The sequence below is a fragment of the Clinocottus analis genome, unplaced genomic scaffold, assembly GCF_023055335.1.
Source record: "Clinocottus analis isolate CAN_PGR_092001 unplaced genomic scaffold, fCliAna1.0.p SCAF_4, whole genome shotgun sequence".
NCBI classification, from domain to species: Eukaryota; Metazoa; Chordata; class Actinopteri; order Perciformes; family Cottidae; genus Clinocottus; species Clinocottus analis.
In genome coordinates this window covers 12,228,048-12,250,261 of record NW_027176153.1, presented here as the reverse complement: position 1 = coordinate 12,250,261, position 22,214 = coordinate 12,228,048, and the positions used below count along the sequence as shown (strand labels likewise).

The 22,214-nt window shown below is 43.0% G+C and overlaps 1 protein-coding gene across 2 annotated transcripts in view; it reads right to left on the bottom strand.

The window, feature by feature from the left end:
* The window catches only part of sema3b (sema domain, immunoglobulin domain (Ig), short basic domain, secreted, (semaphorin) 3B), a 60,109-nt gene that overhangs the window by 19,308 nt on the left and 18,587 nt on the right, over nucleotides 1–22,214 (bottom strand). The window contains exons 1-2 of one of the 2 annotated variants that reach the window (XM_068597151.1): nucleotides 7,901–8,074; nucleotides 1,154–1,760 (exon numbers count right to left, since the gene is read on the bottom strand). In XM_068597151.1, the coding sequence (XP_068453252.1) occupies nucleotides 1,154–1,325 (172 nt within the window). In that variant the 5' untranslated portion in view covers nucleotides 1,326–1,760; nucleotides 7,901–8,074. Of the gene's footprint in view, nucleotides 1–1,153; nucleotides 1,761–7,900; nucleotides 8,075–22,214 lie in introns of those variants that run through there. The other variant, XM_068597150.1, reaches the window with a different exon arrangement.

Genomic DNA, 22,214 nt, shown 5'->3' with positions numbered 1-22,214 from the left:
CCAGGAAAATTCATCTTATATTTGTAAACTTAAGCTATAATAGTTACCCCAAGTCATGGAAAAAAAAAACTGTGTTCTTGGCCTGAGAAGCTGAAGAAATAAAGGGAGTGCATCGACCCTGCTGGCCCGCGCTTAAACGAGCAGCTCAAAAGAAAACAGCCCTCTTTGCTCGAGCTTTAAAATTGCTTTATTAGTCTGCCATTGTTCTAATTTATAACTTTTATTAAGTGACTCCGACGCCACCCGACAGCTGCCTGCATGACATCAGGGACTGTAGGTCTGCTCTTTTTTCATATTAATGCGCCATTTTTAGCAAATGTGTGATTATCCAGCTCCAACATGCTGTGATGATGATAACCTGGTGCCCACATAAGACACCTCCCACACCTCACCTTTTTACTTAGCGTCTCACAAAAGGCATCACAGCAAAATCAGTCAGACATTACTGAATGCTCTCCTGGATAAATGAAAGAAAACCAGGGTGGCTCTTGACTATGTTCCGCTTACCTGTAGGCGAAATTGAGTTAAAAGTAATTCCAGTGATACATGAGGTCATCAAGATCTCGTTCAGTCCTGCATGTGTCTACGAAAATAAAATACTCTGCTGTCTTTCCATCCTGTGTGCTTCATGTTACTGTCAGCCTAAATTAAAGGGAGCACATATCTCAGCTGGCCAGACGGCCTTCAGCGAGCCTCGTGTCCTTGGTGAGTTCAGGCTGCGAGTGCCAGCTCTCAATGATGGAACACATCCCTGGTTTATGTGGTTGTGTTGGGCATTGAGCTGCCTTCTCCTAACTTACAATGCTCGAGATAAAACGCTAAACCCTGCCTGTGTGTGTGTGTGTGTGTGTGTGTGTGTGTGTGTGTGTGTGTGTGTGTGTGTGTGCATTTGTTTGTGTGTGGCTGTTGATCACACTATAACCACAAATTACAGCTGGCTGCTGTTCAGGGTTGTTTACTTTGAAAAGGATATTGCGGAAGCTCACATGATGATGGGAGTGTGTGTGTGTGTGTGTGTGTGTGTGTGTGTGTGTGTGTGTGTGTGTGTGTGTCCACACAAAATAACATATACATTATGGGCAGTAGACAAGTCAAACACTCCAGAGTACACAGGGGAAATGTCCTCCTTTCTCCTCAAAGCAGTGGATCTCACCTTTGTAGGACAGCTTCATGCGTGGTGAAGAGGAGGAGAATGAGGATGAGGAAGATGTAGAGGAAGTGCGGGTCATACTGCTGGACGAAGCATGGGCCGCGGCCAGACCCAGCAGGAAAAGAGAGCTGCAGGTGACCGTCATGGCCACCATCATCATCATCATGGTCATCATCTTTCCTTTCAAAGTCAACTTCACCGCTTGAGTACGAGGAGATACTTTAATGTGGTATTCAGCCTAGAATACCCAATGTTCGTTTTATTATTTGATTTAGTTAGAGTCTGATTCTGATTCAGAGCAATATGTTTGTATATTAGATGCAGTCCACCTGCCTTGGCTTGGGCTTAGGTCCTGTTTGGTGAGGATTCAGTACCAGCTCAGCTCTCTAACTATGTAAGCACAACACAGATTCTCTGTCTTGGTGTTTGCTTAAGCAGAGCTTTTAGTCTCTCCCTGGCTTTCTTTCAAGATCTAAATATTCAGCGTAATCTCTATAACTCCCTCCTTGTTTCTGCAGAGTTGCTCTTGGTAGATTCACTGGTCTTCTTGTGAAGGATGGCCAGGTTCACCTCTCACCTCCAAGACGGGACAGAACGTGGGCAAAGAGACCTAAAAATAGAGACAGAAAGGGAGAGGATTCAGAAATGGACACTTCCAACATTCGTTTGCATGTGCCAGGGTTTCCCCTACACACACACACACACACACACACACACACACACACACACAGAGAAGCATTGGCGTCTGAGGTATATTTAGTCGGAGTCAGATTGATGCTCATGCCAGGCTGTGTTAACGCCAGCCTCCATTATGGCAACAACACTATAATCTCTTCACATTACAAAGAGACCTAGGGACAGTATCCAAAACACACAAACTGACCATGATGGTGAAGAGTGCGTGTGTCTGTGTGGGTGTGTGAGAGAGTGACAGAGATATGACATGTCCGCTGCCAAACGCAATCTCCTCCTGTCTGTGGCCCTGCCAACTCAAAGTGGCTTCCCTCTCTTTCTCTCTCTTTCTCTCTCACTCCCTCTCTCAAACTCTTTGCTTTTGTAATAGGATTTGGTGTCAATATTACATTTAACATTTAATGACATTACAACTTATATAAAGCTTCAAAATGTTGGCTTTTATAATCTTCTTTACACACGGCTTTTATATTGTGGAGTTTCTCTGTTTTCAGGGTGTATGGGGACTTTCTGTCAATTGAGCATGGTCAGGGAGTACAGAAAAAGGATCTCTATAAAGTAATTTGAGAACTGGAGTCAAATTTAGGGTGACAGTTTTGTTATTGTTGCGGAAAAAATCCCCAATAACTTTGTGCCTCGCTTGTGAGAGTGTTAAACCACAACTCTGCCACAGCAGGAGCCGGAATGAGGTCACTTGTTTGTAAGCCTACATGTATATGAAGGTTGTGTAGTCAAAAGTGTGCTCTGGACAGACACACACAACCACACATGCCTCTCTTTCAGTACTTTGGACTCTGCGGTCAGCGTAACAATAAAGCCTTTCAGTAGAAACAGTCTCCTTTATTATATTACACCTCACAGTTGGCACTCAGTCAGTAACATGCAGACAGTCTGCTTTCCCCGCTTTCCACTTTCAATCCCCACACCCCTCCTCCCGGCAACTGGATCTGATGGCAATGACTGGGGACAATATCAGGAATGGAGTAATAGTTTTTAACTTTTTTTTATATAACAACCTTCAAAATGACTTAAGGAAGCCCGTGTGGACAAAACAGGCCCACTGGCCCCGAGAACTTTTTTCAAACCTCGCGGCCATATATGGTCTAGACTCGAGTAGCATAAGAACAAAGAACATAGCCGAGTGCGCCAACCAGCTGCTCTTATCCCGACTCAGACGGTGATGTGGTGGAACTCCAGGTTAAGGTGACACCAGAGTCTTTGTAGTCTTACGAGAATAGCTACAAAGTACAAAGTGGGTCCTTTCAAGATTCTGCAGATTCTCTTTATCACTAAATATATATTAATATATATATATATTTGTATGATTGGTGACCAAAGCGAGGTTTGATGGACATCAAAGTGTGGCTTTGAGCCTGATGCACGTCATCCATTCGACCGTCTTTAAAGCATGCTGAATAAAAAAAGAACACCTCGGTAATTTTAAGCTTTTTAAAAAAAAAACTTCTGGCGCATCACTTTTATGCACACACGTGCATACTGAGATACAGAAAAGATGTGGTTTACACACACACACACACACACACTGAGAGAGAGACAGACCCGTCAAGGCTATTGGCACAGAGTTTTATGAATAATGAAGTTATTGAGGCGTGAAGACAGGAGAGCTCTCATAAGCGCACCGCTCCCAGGCCACAACACAACAGGACAGAGCCGAGCAGGAACATAAAATATCACATAACCTGCAGGATGTAAACACACACACGCGAATGGACAAATGGACACACAGCCTCGTGTTTCAGACCTGCACAAAGAAGCTGTGTGCAGGTGTGAGTCGTCTGGGATGCTTTTATAGTTTTGATCTGCTGAGTTCAAGTGTGTGTCTGTGTGTGTCTGTGTGTGAGGCAGAATAAAGACTGAGTCTGTATGTGAGTCTCAAGGTTCTGCACTGTGCTGCAAAGACGCTACAGTATTTTAAGGAGAGGGACGTCAGCGCTTTCGTCAGCTGCAGCTCTGCAACACGCAAACAGAAACACACGCCGACACCTTACGTCACAGTTCCTGGGAGTGACGGGTGCAGCAGTGAAGCCCGTAGTCTCCTGTCGGCCGCTATAAAAGGAACGGCCCGTCCCATTGTTCCTCTAAAGTCTCCCCAAGCTGTGTGTGTGTGTTTCATCATGTGTGTGTCTTCCACAAATCTGCCATTATGAGTTCAAGAGAGCGTTATTGTGTCGCACATCCTCGCCTATTCCCAGAGCCCTGAGCGCACACACAATTATGTGCGGGAACATATACGTATATCATATACAAACTCCTGCTTCTCAGCACTTTAGATCTGCAAACCCAAACACGCACACACGCTCACACAAATACACAAAGTCCTTGCATGCTACATAATGCATCTTAATAAAAAAGCCATTGGGCCCACTGACACTTGCATTCAGTTCAGCTTCAATAGACATGGAGCAGCAGCATGCCAAGAGGGAGTGGATTATAAATAAAGAGAAAAAGAGAGAGATTCTTAGGAGACAGGGGGGGGGGGGGGACAAGCCGTCCTGTCAAAAACAGCCTAAATAGACACAGGCAGACAAAGCCGCCGCCTTCAGGGTGAGACAGACTTTTCAAAGTAAGGTTAGAGTGCATGCCTACAGTGCAGCACAAGGTAATGAATGAGCGTTTATCCGCAGTTTAACCTGTAGCCCTTCACTACCACAGGTTAGAGAAGAAGATATGAAGAGAGTTAAAGACACTCAGGATCTAATAAAGAGGGAACCAACAGAGGGAGATACAAAAAAAGACAAGGAGAGAAAGCTATTTGGGACAGAGAATGATAGAAAAGGGGCATTATTGGAGGGAAAGGAGTGTGCGTGAATGTGAAGAGCACTTGAAACCGGAGGAAACAAGAAAGGTAAAATGAGAGAGAAGAAGGATGTGAGACAGTGGGGACAAACAGAAAAAAGGGGAGGAGATGGGAAGGCAAAGAAATAACGAGGCATTGGATTGAAAAGGGTGGGAAGTGGAGAAAAAAAAAGTGTAAGATGGGGAAAAAGTTGGAAGATGAAGTAATAAGAAAAGGTGAGGGAGGAGAGCGAAGGAGAGTAAGAGATGGGGGGGGGGAGCGAGAGGTTAACAATGTAAGAAAGGACAGAGCAATATACAGACGTTACACCACTTCAGCTCTGTCCCACGGAAAAAGAGAATACGATGGAGGGAGAGAGGGAGGGAGGAGAAAATGAGCGAGGGGAGAGATGGTGTAGAGAAAGGAGCCAATTGTTTCGCCTGCAGGGAGAAAAGAGTTTCCCTGGCCCGTTCCCAACTAGTCTAAGCCTCCCTGCGACGGAGAAATGAAAGGAAGGAGGGATGGATGGAGGGAGGAAGAGGAAGAATGAGGTGGAGAGGGTGAAGAGGAGAAGGAGGAGGAGGGAGAGCTCTCAGCTTTACAGAACAAAATGACTGAAACAGCAGGTTACTGGTGGCTTTTGCACCAGTTTGTCTGATAGGAGGGGAGGTGGAAGATTAAGCAAATTATGGAGGATTTGAAATGCAAGAACGCAAAAATCTAACCTCGGGAAAAGAAATTGCCCCATTGCGTGAAACAATGAGACAAAAAAAGAATACATTTGAAAAACGGCACGTGATTCTTATTCATTCTTCCAGCCAGTTGTTAAATCCATTGTGAACCACTGAAATAATTCATTTCCACGTGTGTACTACCTGCCTCAATGGAGTATTTGTCCCTGCAAATAACAGGGCTTTAAAAAACAGTAGTTTAAGTATAATGGAGTAACGGAGAGCAGAGGAAGGGGAACTGATGAAGAAGAGCAGGGGGATACCGAAGAGAGGAGGTAGCATGGATGCAAAGATTTAGTCAATTTCCCTTAAATGGCAAAAAGTAACTGCTATGTGTTAGCAGTTAAATTGAAATTCAATTATGACTTTCTCCATATTTTGTTGTGATAAAACGCATCTGAAATGCATTTAAAATGTATGCACATGTTCCACGCCACGATTTCATTCTGGCATTTCTCTGCTATTTGAATCAAACATTTGCCAAGTGCTCATGATCTACAGCATATCAGAGCACATAGGAGGAATGGTGTGTGCGTGCATGCTGTGTATTCATCATATTGTCGAGACTAACCTCCCATCTGGGGACCATTCTTGATTTGAACCTCACAAGGTTCACCATTTATCCGAGTGTTAAAACGTCGCTTTCAGGAGTGACTTTGGGGAAAAACACACAGAGTTTACTGTTTAAAGAGAAGGGCTGGTGGTGATCAGCAAGAGTGTGATTAAAGTTGGAAAAACCCTCTGGAGGCTGAATGCGGGTCAGTTTCTTCACAAGTATATAGAAGTACAAGTGCAGTAAGCATGTCAAAGGTTGGACTTCCAAACTCATTTGAGTTTGGAAGTCAAAAGAGTTATTAAAAGTCAAAAGACTGTTAAATAAAATCCCAGCGAAAAGAAAAGCGATAACACATGAAAGCGAGACGCTTCTCAAACATGCAGAGAGTGAGGGAGGAAGAGCAGGTGATGCAGGGCGGCTTGGCTGCACGTCAACGCACTGCAGACTCACAAACGACTGAATGCAGCAAGCATGTAGAAAAAAAAAAGTATGACTTTTACAATGACGACAGCTGTGACCATGTTATTGTTTTAAACCATGTGATCATGTTGCTTCAGAGCACAGAGCTGAGCTGAGGCACATTTCTCTTGGAAAGTGCGGGGGGAAAAAATAAAAGGTTGAAGGCAGACCTATTGCCAACTAAATGGAAAGTGCAATATAATACATTTCTCTGTTATAAGATACACATTGATCCATAAATGTATTCATTGTGAAAGTCAGAGCCATAGTCAGACTGAAGAGGAAAGTTCTGGTTGAAGCCTGTGCAGAGATCTGCAGGGACACGAAACCTAAAAAGCTCAGTCACATGACTGTTGAAGGAAAGTGTACTGTGTACTATGGATTAGAAGTACAGTGTTGTTTTCAGTGGAGGGTCTTTGGGACAAAACAAGTTACAGGATTAAAGGGAAAACACACACACACACACACACACACACACACACACACACACATGTCAAAGTAAAGCAGTTATAGGCCAAAAGTGATTAGGAGTCTTTATGGGATTTAAACTGAAAAAGAATCGAGTGAAAAAGGGAAAGCGAGACGATCTGGGGTTCGAGAGCTTAGTAGTTCTCAAAGACACGAAGTGCATGAAAGAGCCAGGAAGGTTACATCGCTCTGCTGGTCGCTGGGGCCGAGCCACCTGGCCCGGCATCACGAATGGAAAGTTTCCCAGCCTGCGAACCCGCTGCTAGGTTTTGTGTCCAAAATGCAAGTGCCACCCCGCACCAACCCCGAGCTCCCTTACTCATGATTATTGATATCTTTTCAGTTTTTTTTGTTTTGTTTTCATCAGTCGAGCTTGCACAGCCTGACTTTTTTTTCTTCTTTTTCAAATGTACAACTGCCTCACTATGGTCCCAAGAATGCTTCAACCTCTCATGTGGTATTACAAGCTGTGAAAAAAAGAGACAATGAAGGAGCCGCTGAGGCGATGGCAGCCCGCTGGTGGCTGGTAGCCGGCCATTTGGCCGTGTTAAACCCAGGAGCGGCGGTAAGTCAGGACTTGACAGAGCTGCCTCTGGTCTCCTGACTGGAGCGGCTCCAAGCGGCTCTCTGGAAGAAGACGACTCACTTTCAGACCGCTTCTCTGAGGAAGAAGCCCGCATGTCATCAGCGTGACTCGTGAAAAGATATGTGGGTTTGTACTGGCTCAGTAACGGCAGCGCTGCACAAGACCAGGTCACAAGCAGAGCAGGCTGAGGATTAACTATTTAATTAGGATCTCCTTTCTGTTTGTGCTGACGTCGTTTTGTGACTGAATGTTTGCTTTTTTTATATACAAAATGACACATTTAGTGGTTTTGACTTCAAAACCACATGTGCATCACATTAAAATATTGTCAGAAATTCCCAAATCCTTTTTTCGTGGTGCATCATTATCTGAATCATAACTTGAATGATGGTGAAAACACGTGTGGGATGTAAGCAGCGAACCTCTATATTCCTGATTGGACCACTAAATATCAGCTCACCTGTCCATGCGTTTCCAGGGGAACCAAATTCCAAAAAAAAGGGTTCAGAACATTCCAGGTCGGGATCAGCGTCCACTTGAGCCCGACATGCATCGGACGGCGCTGACAGTTTTCATAGAGAGTGGACTGCCTTTTCCTGTTTGACCTAATGTTTCCATTGCGATACTGAATAAAACAAACAAGTCCACATGAGACAAACCCTCTTGATTATAGACTACCAGAGCAGAGAGAGCTGCACACACCTACGAGCTCTCACTGAGCTCCTGTTGTGCGCTTGCAAAGCACCCATTCTCCGGCTGGAGCATGTCTAAATGCAATGAGAATGCACAGGAAAGTGGAGGTGAGTCTTAATAAAATGTGGAAGTCCAGAATAAAAATGGTGCAAACAAAAAAAAGATCGATTCACAAATAGATTTAAGTTATTTCGGGAAAGCAGTGATGGAAAAACTTCCCGTAATTCCAGTGATGTGAATGGTGCCTGGAGGGCTGAAAGAGAGCAGCGGCAGAGTCCCACTTTGGTGTGAAAAGTCCAGCGAGTCTTAAAAAAAAAAGAAAAAGTCCAAAAAGCAGCCGGTGTGCGAGTTAAAAAGCGACGCAGTGAGATTTGAGTATCCCCCCGTCTGCAGTCAGCTCCACTGATGAACGGCTGCACTCCAGCTCCACTTAGAAAGACACACAACCCCTATGCACACACAGAAAACTCTCCCTAGCACACACACACACACACACAGGAGGAGTTCTCACACACACACGCGCACACACACAGTTTTCACAGAAGCTGAGCACAGTAGAAGTGCTCAGAGGGAGAGCAGGCAGTAATAATGGACTTAATTCAAGAGAGAGAGAGAGAGAGACAGAGAGAGAGAGAGGGAGGGAGGGAGGGGTTGAAGAGAGGAGGGGAAGGTGGGAGGTGGGGAGTGGAAAGGGGCAGGGACTGTGTGTGTGTGTGTGTGTGTGTGTGTGTGTGTGTGTGTGTGTACGTGTTTGTTTGAGTGTGCACACTACTGCATATTTGCATTGGGACCTGTCTAAAACTTCACTGTCCTGTAGTGTAATCTGTGACTTTAAATACTGTGTGATGATACTTTAAAACCTCAGGACCACAGCAGTCTGTTCACACCGCTAACCACGCGCAAGCCTCCAGCGTTGAAATACTGCGCCAAGGCCCTCCTCTTACTTGACACGTTGCTAGCCAGGTCTGCTTGCACCTCTCTGGTCTCTGGCTCACATGCGATGCATCGACATCCCCGTTGTTGCACAGCAAGTAGAGGCCTTGAGTCACAGACATGTGTCTTGAGACTTGGGTGTAATTGCTGTGACTCGACTAAGAGAACTGACTTGAACTTGCCTCAAAAGACTTAAAGCAGCTTTGACATGCAGTGTGCACAAACAGAAAGACGGATGTCCTGACAACCAACTGATGTGGATGTGGACATCACGGAGGCTAATAAGCCACTTTGCACACATTTATAAAATGAGAGTTTTACGTCATCATGTACACACAAATCAAAGTTGAAGTGTGGGTCAGGTATTCATGACAACCAGCCTCTGAAAACATGAGTGTATGTGTGAAAAGCTTAATATAAGGAGTGCAGTTTCAGTGAAAAGTGTCTCTTCTTACATGCTATACAAGTGTTTTAGTTATTAAACATCTTAAAGTTTGCATCTGAGCATTTTTTTAAAAACTTTTTTTGTATTTGTTTTTGTGTTTTCACAGACAACATTTGCTGTGGTTAGCGTCACACCCGGCTACAATGTATTCCTTTGATGACAAGTTTTCACGAGGGGGGGAAAAAAATATCAAAGCATCCATTCAACTTACCAGACAACTCTTGCAGCATGACCCTCTGATCCAACTGATAAGCTCAGTATTTACTTCTGGATGAAGTTTTTTTACATTAAACATTATGAGTTTATAGACAAAATTACCTACAGAGTTAAATGCTTCAATCGAAAGCCCGAATCCCAATCCTTAATTGATGTACAGAGCTTGTTCCACCATTACACTGTGCTGGTGTGTGTCCATCTTCCCTCCAGTCGCCCCAGCCCTTTAGCCTTCATTCCTACGGCAGGTGCAGTGATGTGCTTGGCAACCCTGACACGCACACGCACACGCACACGCACACGCACACGCACACACACACACCTACAAACTCACAAACCCAGGGTAGGATCCTCATACAGAGAGGTCATGGGTCTCACAGTAGGGGGTCTACTGCAGTGTGTGTGTGTGTGTGTGTGTGTGTGTGTGTGTGTGTGTGTGTGTGTGTGTGTGTGTGTGTGTGTGTGTGTGTGTGTGTGCTGCCTTCACTTTTCTAACCACAATGCACTTGCCCTGAGTGCTTCAGTGTGTGTGTGTGTATGTTTGTGTATGTGCTTGCGCAGTATGTTTTCAGCTCACTGCCCGCCTCCTGCTGACCTGTCTGTCATAAACCAGTCTGATGTCTCTACAGACTGCAGAGTGAGCGCTGTGATCCTGACAAAGGCTTTTGTCTCAGCCAGAGCCTCTGTTCTTTTGAAACAGGCGAAGGCTCAGTTTCCTAATGGCGTTTTAGTGAATCTTTGTTTTATGGCAGGTCAATGAACCAAAATGATCTTTAGATTGGCGTGAGAACACAACCAGGATCGTGTCTCCCCCTGTGGTCTTATGAAGTGACGGTATTCCATGAAAATGTATAGAACAGAAAAATTAATTTCCAAGTGTAAATATATGTTTATCTTTTTATATTTACCAACAAAAGTCATCAGCACCAAACTTCATTCTGGGTCTGGCCCAGACTGGCGCTGACTGCATATTTCAAATATTTAGAAATGAGACTAACCGTTATTTGAATATGAACATATCAACACAGAATTTATGAAAGCTACACATCACACATAACACGTGCCTTAGTGTTTGAATAGTGTGGAAGCAATGTTCTATTTGGCAGATAATCTCTGACTAAAAATTTGGCTTTCAACATCTCAAGATGTATCCGTGGAATTCACCAACACCGTGTCCTCTCTATTTTCTTCGGAGAACACATTGTCACCGTGTTCAGTTTTGACGGATGCGGCCAGAGACTGTGTGGTTTTCGTTGGCTGGAGCGTTTGACTGAACAAGTGCAACAGAGGATTCTCCATGGTGTCATCCGACAGTCTGGCCTCAGCCTCACACAGTCGAGTAGCGAGCATGCGATGAATATTGCGATAGGCATTTTTCCATTGCCTTTGAAGATCTTTTGAGCACATGGCCCGTGCCAGGCCTTTCCGTGGATGAGTATGTTGTAGAGGAAACCAGCCAGGAGGCAAAATATCAGCATTTTTTGGCATCATCATGGTGATGATTCTGGACCAAACTGGCTTTGTAACAGACATGCTAACTCTTCGATTAAGTTATGATTGATTTGAGCCACTGTTTATGCTCGCTTCTAATCTCACATCTCTTTCTAACAAACTGAGCTAAATTTACGGCGGCACCGTGCATTGTTGCTCCACCTCGATGAGGAATCCTGCAGGACAGATGCAGATTCTTCAAAAGCAAGGGAGGAACAACGGATTCAACCGGCATGTACTTCTGTCAGGCCGACCATAGCTGTAAAATCAGTTGTGCCGTTGCGTTAGCCTAACACCTGCCAACATTACAAGTGCTGCATTGTAAACATTTGCGCAGCAGATGCAGAAATATCCAGGCCTGCTGACCCCACATAAAACAAATTCCAGGACTAAGTGGATCAATAGCAACAATGGAGACTGTGCTACCAGCTGTATGTAACCACATGCTAACCTCATTAATGTGAAGGGAAAAGTATGTGTGTTTTTGTGCATGTGTGCGGTGAATTTGTCTATTAATAGCATCCACAGTAGTGGGTCAGGAGTTGATGGGGCAGAACAAAATGCCATTTTGGTGGTTTTTGTGCTTGGTTATCGTCAATGAAGTGGGGCTGCATCTGCAATTCCAGAAATAAAAAGAAAGATAAAATGCAGAACAGAATGATGACATGCATTAAGCAAGATAGGAACAATTCAAAAGACATACAAAAAAATATGGGTGGCTGGGCTCAGCGAGCTAGCTCTCCATTTCCAGCTGTACTATATGTGTCCTGACAGGTCATCCATGACTTGGTGCCCTGGCCTCCTGACACCAGGGATTATAGGGTTCCCAGTGGAGAGTGGCAGCAACGGGAAAGAAAGAAAGAGAGGGAGAGAGTGTTACAGTTAGAGGGAGAGAGGTCTTACTTGGGAACCCTAAAGGCACAGAAACCTGTAATCCTCCCTGTTGCACTTTGATGTGATCACACCCACATCATCCTGAAAGGATGGAGGATAAAGGGGGGTTGTTTGGCCTGTCAGGAGGGCAGTATTGTGGAGTTAGTGGGGGTCTGACTGTGGTGCCAGGAGGCTCATAGGTGGGACACACACTCTCACAGGCACGCAGTCACACACCATCTGGGTCTGAGGGTCACTGGGTGGATAAGACCACCTTCAAGCATAAGCTTTAGTGACACATTTTCACTCACTCACACACACACACACACACAGACACACACACACACACACACACACACACACACGCACCTTCGAGCAGGTTCTGAAGGTCACTGAGTGGATTACAGCACCTTGCATTAACATAGCTTTGTTTCACACACACACACACACACACACACACACACACACACACACACACACACACACATTTGCAATAAGCAGTATTTCTCAGTGGAATGCACATCGCCCCACTAGTTCCCACCACTATTATATCTAGCTGGATGATCACTAGATAATGAAGGCCTGTATCTAATAGATGGGGGCTTTTCTTTAAGTCTGTGACTGAATCAGCCATCACATATGTATTAAGACATGATTACAAAGTATTTTAACAAATAAAAGTATTAAAACAATATGTACACTGGCAAATAATCTTTCTCTATTCATCCTTATTTTCATGAAATATGGAACAATATGGAATATAAAAGTTGGAGAATGCGAGCAAGCAGAGGCTGGTTTTGATCCATGAGGACAGCAAAGACCCTGTAATTCAGAGCCTCACTTTAATCAACCCTAGGTGTTACATTGCTGCCATTTCTGAGAAAAAAAATTGGGATCACAGTGAGGAAGGATGAAAGATAACACCGGGGAAATTACCTAATAAAAGACAGAAGCTTTAAAGTTCAGCCCGCACACAGACTCAAATGTACAGTTTATAAAAGCCAGCATCCGTTCCTGCCACTAAATCAACCAAATTATTGCTTTTATTTATGCAGACGGTTTCAATGTGTTCCCTAAATATATTCAACTTATTTTAACTTTTCTTTACACATGTTGCAACACTAAAAAAAACATTTAAAAAGTAAATTACGGAGCACAACAAGCATCCCTGGAACAAATAAGGATAATTTTTGTATTGGCTAGTTTTGTGGCTACTTAGCTGCTAGCTCGGCTTCCAAGGCCAGCCATATCAGACCTATACCTTACATACTGGGCCACTGTGGAGAACAAAGGCAACGCCCATCTCAACGCCCATTCTCATTGTTGGACATGTTGACATTTGGTTAATGTTTGTACAATGTCTATTACCTGACTCAGAATAATACGGTACAACAGGGAGAGTGGGTGCAATGGATTATTCAAACATTGGACATAACATCAAAACCAAATAACTGTCGTTAAAACGTTCGGATTTGGAGGCTTTTTAAGACGTATTTTTGCTGAAAAGCAGGCCGATAAGGCACAGAGGGTGTGTAATGGAACACACACACACACACACACACACACACACACACACACACACACACACACACACACACACACACATCCAGCAGTGCTGCTGTGCTGCCTCATTAAGGCCTGAGATGTGATAGCAGTGAGCAGACCCAACCAGATGATTCCTGATCCTGATGGGCACTGATCCAAACCAGAGAGGCTGCTCTCAGCACCACAGCAGATTAACGCCACACACACGTTTGCGTATGGAAACACACGCACTTACTGAGGAAATGTTGAGACACTATTCGTGTGTGAGGGTGCACATGCTGTAGACCCCCAGGGGAAATCTGAGCGCCACCATTGCTCTTAAAAAAGACACATTATGCTCAATTCAAGATTCATATTTTTTTTACTTTGAATTTCTACAAGAACATTTTTTTGTTTTATTGTTCCCAGAAACTCTTTGTTTTTATCTTGTCGGAATACACCTTTATTCATGACTCTGTTTTTGTGCGTTTCAAAGGAATTGTGTTGTTAAGGAACAGCTATTTTTACTTCCTGTTATCTTATGCACTGCAACTGATCGATACATTGCGTAGTTGTGGGGTCACAACTGTACAGAAATCCTGATGTTTTGTTTCAAGGCACAGTTTCTATGTGCTTTGTAATAGAGAAAGACATGAAAACCTCACTATAAAAAACATATAACCTTATAAAGACTATACCAGACTTTATAATTAAATTTTGCAATTTTGCAAACAAAGCATCAGAGATTACGTTTCATTTTGTATTTCATAACACAACACGGTATCAGTAGAATGGATAAAAAGCATTTACAGACATTGTTAACCTTCACTTACAATCACTTTCCCAAAGTGAGGAATGCCAAAAACGCAGCTGCTCACTTCGCTCTGTCAGACAAGCAGAACAACTACACACACACACACACACACACACACACACACACACACACGCGCACACATCCATCAAACACGCTGCCTGTGATCATAACTTCTGCAGCAGAATACACGAGTGGTTAAAGTACTTTCAGCTTTGCCATAATTGCGTTTTCACTTTTAAATTCAGGCATTCAAAACTGCTGCTTACACACAAACACACACACACACACACACACACGTACACACACACACACACACACACACACACACACACACACACACACACACACACATATGCACATCTCTCAGGTGTCCTAAGTGCCGTCTATGTCTGGCAGGCCAGAAATCCCCTCCACCAGTAATTGCAGACAGTCAGAGGGGATATAATGAAGGGGCATGAATGAATAGAAGGTGTGACGCGTTGTAAGACATCTATATTTGGCAGTTCATCTCCATATCAATCTTTTAATCTTATTAAAGACACTGCCAAGTTAGAAGTTTGATTTCCCACTGAGACCACCCACAAAGGCACCTGATAAGTTATGTACTACCGCCAAACGTGGTGGCAGAGAACAGGGAGGATGATAAGCAACAGGAAACCTCATAAACTTAAAAACCTGAAATGATGATGTGGAGCGGGCAGGAGAGAACAGGATGCAAAGAAAACCACGGAGCCCGTTCACATCCCTGCCGCCATCTTTTGAACCACCGACCTAAAATGTGTAGGTGCTCCAATCAACCCAGAGGTGACACGAATGCAGCAAGAAGACCACCATTACTTCTGCAAGTCAGATCAGTTTAAAAAAAACTGATTAAATGAGCTGTGTTGTTTTATTGGGCCGTGGACTACCTGGTTAAGTGAGCACCTTTCACCTCTTCCTCTCAAATACAATATGTTCAAAGGGCAAGGTCACATCTACTAATGATCGGTTGAACTGCACAAGAACAAAAACCTACTTTTCACAGGAACTATGTGACCATTGTTGCAAGTAATAATGTAAATGTGGCCCTCAACTTAACCTTTTGAGACGTAACAATCCTTTTAATGTGAAATACAATGAAATTCCCGATTGGAAACAAAGCACTCAGCGAAATGAACAAGCTGTTGAAGAGCATTTCAGTCAACATTCATTCCAGACACAAAGATGGGCAAAAAGGAGTCAGCCAGCCTCACACATGCACACACACACAGTAGATGACACAGGGTGTGATTTGGGGTTTCCAGGGCAACTTGGGAAATCACCTCGTTATCATAGAGGCAACAGCTGTCATTAACACAGCCCCGAAATCACAGAGAACACACGCAGAAGCACTAAAAAAGTCAAAATGCATTCAAACTAAATCTGAGATCTTCACTTTTTTTTTTAAAGAAAAATACAAGGACTTTTATTTCACCTGACGCCAGTCTTGGCTAGAGATAGAAAAAACTGTTCTGCTCCAGACAAACACATGAACTCAATGTGCCGTCCCCGCTGACGGACAGGAGGCGTCATTAAGATGTTACACAGCGAGCCGCTCAACCGGCAGCTGTGTGTCCCCTATTTTCAGACTTACATTTATGGGAATAAATGTGCTGTGCATGTTTCAAGCAGAACCTGGTAGTTTATTCTATTTACGGTGCTACATCGGGTCAAATATACAAGTTAGTCCACAAATATAATGAAATAATTTCTACACCACAGCTGTGGATGGCTTCCTCCTGCCATCTTGTTTGAGGTTATAGGTAGTCGGCCAAGTGGAGGAAGATTAGAGTGTTCTCAGTAATAGGCTGCCCTGACCAAACAAACTGTCATTTCCCTGTTTTGACTCAGCTCTTTTTCTCCTTCCACCCCTACTTTCCTTCCCTCCCTCCACTCCTCCTTCTTCTTGGAGCCAACGTGTCAAAGGGAAAAAACAAAGCTGTTTAAACTCTGAGCTGCATGAAAAGACAGAGGCAGGCAGGGAGGAAGTAACAGAGAGAGAGAGAGAGAGAGAGAGAGAGAGAGAGACGAAGGAGGGACAAATGTACAGGCATTTAAATAGTAATTAAAAGTGTTTAAGTCCACATGCATGATGTCACCACCTTTACTGGTGACATCATGCCGCAAAATAAGAAACCAAAAGGATTTAACCAATCACGTCATTCCTAATTACCTTTTTCTTACTAATTTAAAGCTTTCATTGAAATCCCTCTTTGTATAATGCCCATCCCTAAAGTCCATGTTTCCACAGGAAATACATCGCGTATAAAACGTAATGGCACCAAACAACAAGCCTTTAATAGAATGTAATTTTCTTTTCACAAATGTGAAAAGTGGATTTTACATGATACGACTTGGCATCATTGGAGCTAAGCCACAATAATAGAAACTTTGATCATCATGTCAGCTATTCTTAAGACAGTTATATAGAAAATGGGCGTCAAGCATAAGATTTCAAAGAACTTTATTGCTTCACAACTTGACATGAAGGCAAAAACGAAATCCTGCTTCACCCACTAAATCATCTTGTCCACGTCCCTCTTGATTCTCTCGGCAAGTGGGTTAGGTTATTATTACACATGATTTATGCCACATAAAAACATCTCGTATTGCATTGTACTATAGGAGCAGTAATCCTAATCACAAAGCAAGATCTGGGACTTTAACTTTTGTGTATACGACGAAGGAAAAAGAAACGGGAATGAAAGCTTGTTCGAGAAACAAAGTGGAGATGACAAGTACAAACAGAAGTACAAAGACACTGATCAGAAGCCGGGACTGATCAGTACATCCACCGTGGAACAGGACGGCACACACTTACTGCCACTGACAGGAGCGATCAAGCTAATCCTCTATAAACATCAGCCAAGTTGCTGTTCCCTCTTAAAAAAGAGTTGTTGCTCAGTTGTTGCTCTCGACAGTGCAAACGTGTGGTACTTGTGAGTAACTGTTCTGTATTATTTGCACTGTCTCTCAGAACTTTACAGAGAGTTTTCTTCATGGAGCAGCTGCTGTAAAACTGATTCAAGCTGGAAATATTCAATCTATATTCGTGCCGCCTCTTTGAGCATGTTGTGTTCAGAAGACAAGATCAAGGAAATTGACAAAAGTCAATTCTTGACGACGAGTTTTGTACGCAGCCTTGAATAATTACATGAAAAACATCTCCTCCCAGAACCAGTGTCATTTTACTAAATAATCCACAGAACCACTCGAAAACAGTTTTTATATGACCCACCGCTATTTCTTTTGCGGAAAGTAGTTGCAATGAAAGCTCGTTCAAAGGTTATTTCCTTTCCAATCAAATTCCTATTTTCTAAATGTCCCTATAGTTGGCGCAGCAACACAAGGATTCATCAGCCGTCCCTCCCCAAGATGGACACCTGGTTTCAACCACGGACTGTGATTAATCAAGAGGCCTTCCAGCAGCTCTAATTTGTCTCATATGGCAGATAAATCGGCATGCCGCCCCTCTTTCTGTTAAAATGAAACCACAAGGCTATTTAAGCCAAGACGCTGCAGCCAGCTTTGCTAACGTGACTACTCCCGAACACATTAACTACACAGCCTGCAGCCTCCCTCCTGAGACCGCAGCACACCCGCTCCAATAAAGGAAGACAACAGCAGCGTGCTTCTCCGCATGTGCCATTACTTAATATGGATTTCAATGCTGGATGAGTCACGTTATATATCCATTCTAAAGTGAGGCCAACCATTTGTCTAAAATAACATGAGAGATAGAAAAGATGACATGGAAACAAAGACATGTGTGTGTGGCCGTTGTGCTTCCATGTGAGGACCAGTTTCAGATGTTTGAGGACATATTTTAATAGTGTTTTTCGGGTCAAGGTTGGATCAAGTTAACATTACACATTGGATTTTGTTAAAGAGGGATACTGTTGGTCTTTAAGTATCAATGTGTGTGTAATTTTTCTAATACCTACTTATCAAGTAGCTGTTAAGGATGCGAGTATAATTTTCTTTGCAAATCTAGTCGCCGACCACCACCAAAACCTTTTTGTTCTACATACAGTACATGAAAAGATCTCCTTAAAGGCCTCTTTTTTTTTTTTTAGAGAGATGTAGGGCTTTGTCTGTTTTAGTTCAGATCAGTGTGCTCTTCAATGCAATTAGATAATATAATGTATTTATGAGAATTGGCTCTGTAACTCAGGTCAAGTTTTTAACTGATTCAAATCTTTTTTGTCAGTACTGCTTTGCAGCTTACGTCCGTTGTGGAGTATTCTTGGTCAGTTCCTCTTCTCACTTCACATGCTTCCATTGGGTCACATAATGCAAACTGTCTCATCGCTGCTATGCAGATGACGCCCAGTTGTATCTTCTCATCATTCCAAATAACCACAAGCCGTATAACTAAAGGAAATCAAAGAGTGGATTTTTTTATGCGACTTAGTGCTAGACAATACCGATACAGAAGTTTCCCTTATTGAGTAAAGTTCACAAACATCAGCTGGTTTACTTAGTTACTGGTTAATATGCCACGCTCGGCCCAAAACCTCTCAATCCCATTTGAAGAGCAGGTCAAGAGACTTGTTCAAGCTTGTTTTCTACAATTAAGAAATACCTTCAAAATAATATATTTTGCTTTCCTTTTTGATAAGGAGTAGCTCATGCATGTTTAATTTGTTTCCCTCCTTGTGTTCCTGCCTCAGTCATAAGCAATTTTCACGGCTACGCCTGTTTCAGAATTCTGCCTGTGAATGGGCGGTTACAAAAGGGAGCACATGACACGTGTCCCAGCATCATTACACCGGCATTACAGCAAGTTAGTAACAAAGGGAAGTAATACTTGTTAAATGTGTTTCTCTAGTTTTTTGGTGCATGTGTACGTCTGACTCTTCTCAGTATACAACTGAACTGTGTGGTGTCTCATACATCTGTTCACCATTAGTGGGATTCTCCCTCTGATACTTTCTTTCTCTGTCCTGGTTTCTGTCTCGCATGCTTTCTGTTAGCTTCTGCGCTCTTTATCCTCACGTTCCCCTTTTGCAACTATGCTTTCTCATTGATCATATCTAAATCACTTTCACATGACATGTCATTTCTAAAAATGACAAATCTGTACTGTTTCCAAAACTTAGTCTGTTGTGATACATTTTTGGAAGGAGATTAACTTACGAAAAAATTTACCACAGAAAATACACAACACGGATTTCTGAGAACTCTTGGTGGAAGACCAGCACAAGGCAAACAGGGTGAAATGTGATGCGCAAGATAATTTCCCATCACAGGTTTTTACTTCATAACTAACCGGCGGAAGCTTGTCATACAAGTTGCAGCTCTGCTCTCACAAATCTTAGTCTTCCATACAATGTGTGTTTTAGCAGCTCTTATTATCAGGTACACGACCAATCTGGAGTTTCCAGTGGTCAGCGTTGTGTGTGCGTGTGTGTGTGTGTGTGTGTGGGCATGTATGTGTTGCATGCAACCTCATATAAACCCAAGCTGGGCTGAACTATGAGTGTATTTGGGTTTTGAAAGAACATTGCCTGTGGTTTACCAAAATTGGCCAGAACACTCAAAAGAAAAATTGTGATTTTAAAAGATTCATAACAAGCCAACATGATGTAGATGTTCTTCTTTTCACTTCAAGATGTTAACGTAATGCAGAAGTAATGTTAGCGTGTTAATGTTTATTCCCCATCCCTTCTTCCATCTCATGGGTGTATCTTTAGCAAAAAACAACACTCAATGGGTTGATTCCTAATGTGAGACAGATGCATGTCAAGGCACCGCATTGAACCCAACAGCGTGTCGGCTCGCAGAGTCACACAGCAGCAAACTGCTTCCCTCTCCATGTGTTTGAGGAAGGATCGTAAAGTAGGTGGCGCCTTTGGACATTGTCAATATGTGGTCAGGACTTCACCAAGCCAGTTGGAGGAAAGACCGAGGGAGCAAAGTTGTGAATAAGTTGTTAACTGGCCAGGGAATCCCCCCGGGTCAACAACCAAAAGAGCATGACGCTAAGTCCACTGCTCCTTAACCAAGGATGGGTCAAATGCAGAGAATTTCCCAAATTGGATTAATAAAGGACGACTTTATTTCTTTTTCTTAATAAAATCTTCCTTCATCACCTCTTTGACATGAATTATCATCTTCCTTTCCCTGTATTTTCTTCCTCTCACTTTCCTCTTCACCTCCATAATTTTCCTGTCTCCTGATGAATCAATTTTCCGTCCTTTGTGACTTTTATCGTCTCCTTCTTACTTCTTTTCCACTAAAATAGATGATAAAATAAGACGAAATAAAATCTGCCTAAATTAAACTAACTGCGAAGGCAGCCTGTATCAAATTGCGGTCAAATCTTTTTTTCCTCTCTTTTGCTTCGGACTTCCCCGACTGCAGCCTCCTGCCAGCTCATCCAGTCGGTCCTTCAGATGGAAAACACATCAGACACCAGAAGTCCTGCTCGCAGCCGGTATTATCTGCTCTCTGTCTAGAGCTGGATAAGCACACCACACCTGCACCAGAGATCTGTCCGGGAAAAAAAACACGAGACGGAAAGATTTTCAGCTTAAATAAGGCTGTGATTTTGTGACTTCTTCTCTGGTTTTACTTTGACTGCAATGCGTTTTAAAGGCAACAAGTGCTTCACATGTGAAGGCTGAACTGAATCCAATTGGTTGGATATTCAGTGAGAGCAAAAAAGAGTTTGTTCTTCTTTCTTCTTGTTGTCTTCATTTATATGTCAATGTAAGATGTATTCATATATTTATGAAAGTCTTTGTGTACCACAATTGTGGCAGACATTATGGCTGGCATGACAATAAGGTGATGCACCTTTTTCATCGTATATAGCTTGTAATTGTTATGTCATTATTTGTGAATTGGTGCAATCAATCATTTCTAAAGTGTCAGTGTCACATCTTTCAGTTGAAGGCCACTGTACACTATGATTACTTCCTGATCCATGCTTTCCTCTGTAATTTGAATACTCATGCCTGTGTTGTAGTGGCTGATGGGTAATTAATTGGAGCTGCTATGAATACTCACTGGAGTGTGTTCCAACAAGAAGCTGAGCTGTAGGCCAGACCCAATTAATGAGGTTAGTCAAACAACGTGTGCAGTGCAGACAGACGGGAGACAACAAAGATGTGAAAGACGAGACCGAGAAAAGAGGATAATAAGAAAGACGTGAAGAAAAGAGTAGAGAGAGGCAGGCCCCAGCAGAATAACTGAAGGAAGAATAATACTGCCTACTCATAAACCATTTCATTTCTCCTTTTTCTTCCCTCCTGACAACACTTCTCATTCCTGCGCCATTCTGCTGCCAAACGCCAGAATCCCACTTGGAACCTCACATCATTTCATCAGTTACAGTAACGATCTGTGACATTTCACTGTTTATTGTAAATGTCTGGATTCCTACTTTCTTTCACCAACCGGAATAAACTGTATAACAGACACTATAGCCAGCGTATGACAGCTAGTAAACACAATTTGAAAATGTAGCATTATGTTAAGCAGGGAGTTTCTCTGCAGCGGCTTTTCAGTGAACAAGGTGTGACAGCATCGTCTACACAGGTGCCTGACAAATGATTTGTGGAAAGTGTTGAAATACCACAGCACTGAGTGCCTATAAAAAGGCATTGCCAACATACCAGAGTTTATCTTTAAAAAGAAAAGTCGGCACCGGGTTTTTTTTTTCAAAAGTGCATACAGATTCTCACATGCATATTTCTGTCGCTTATGATCCAGTTCTGTTTTGTTCCTGGATGACCGTAAGACCAATGAAGTGTTCATCCGAAA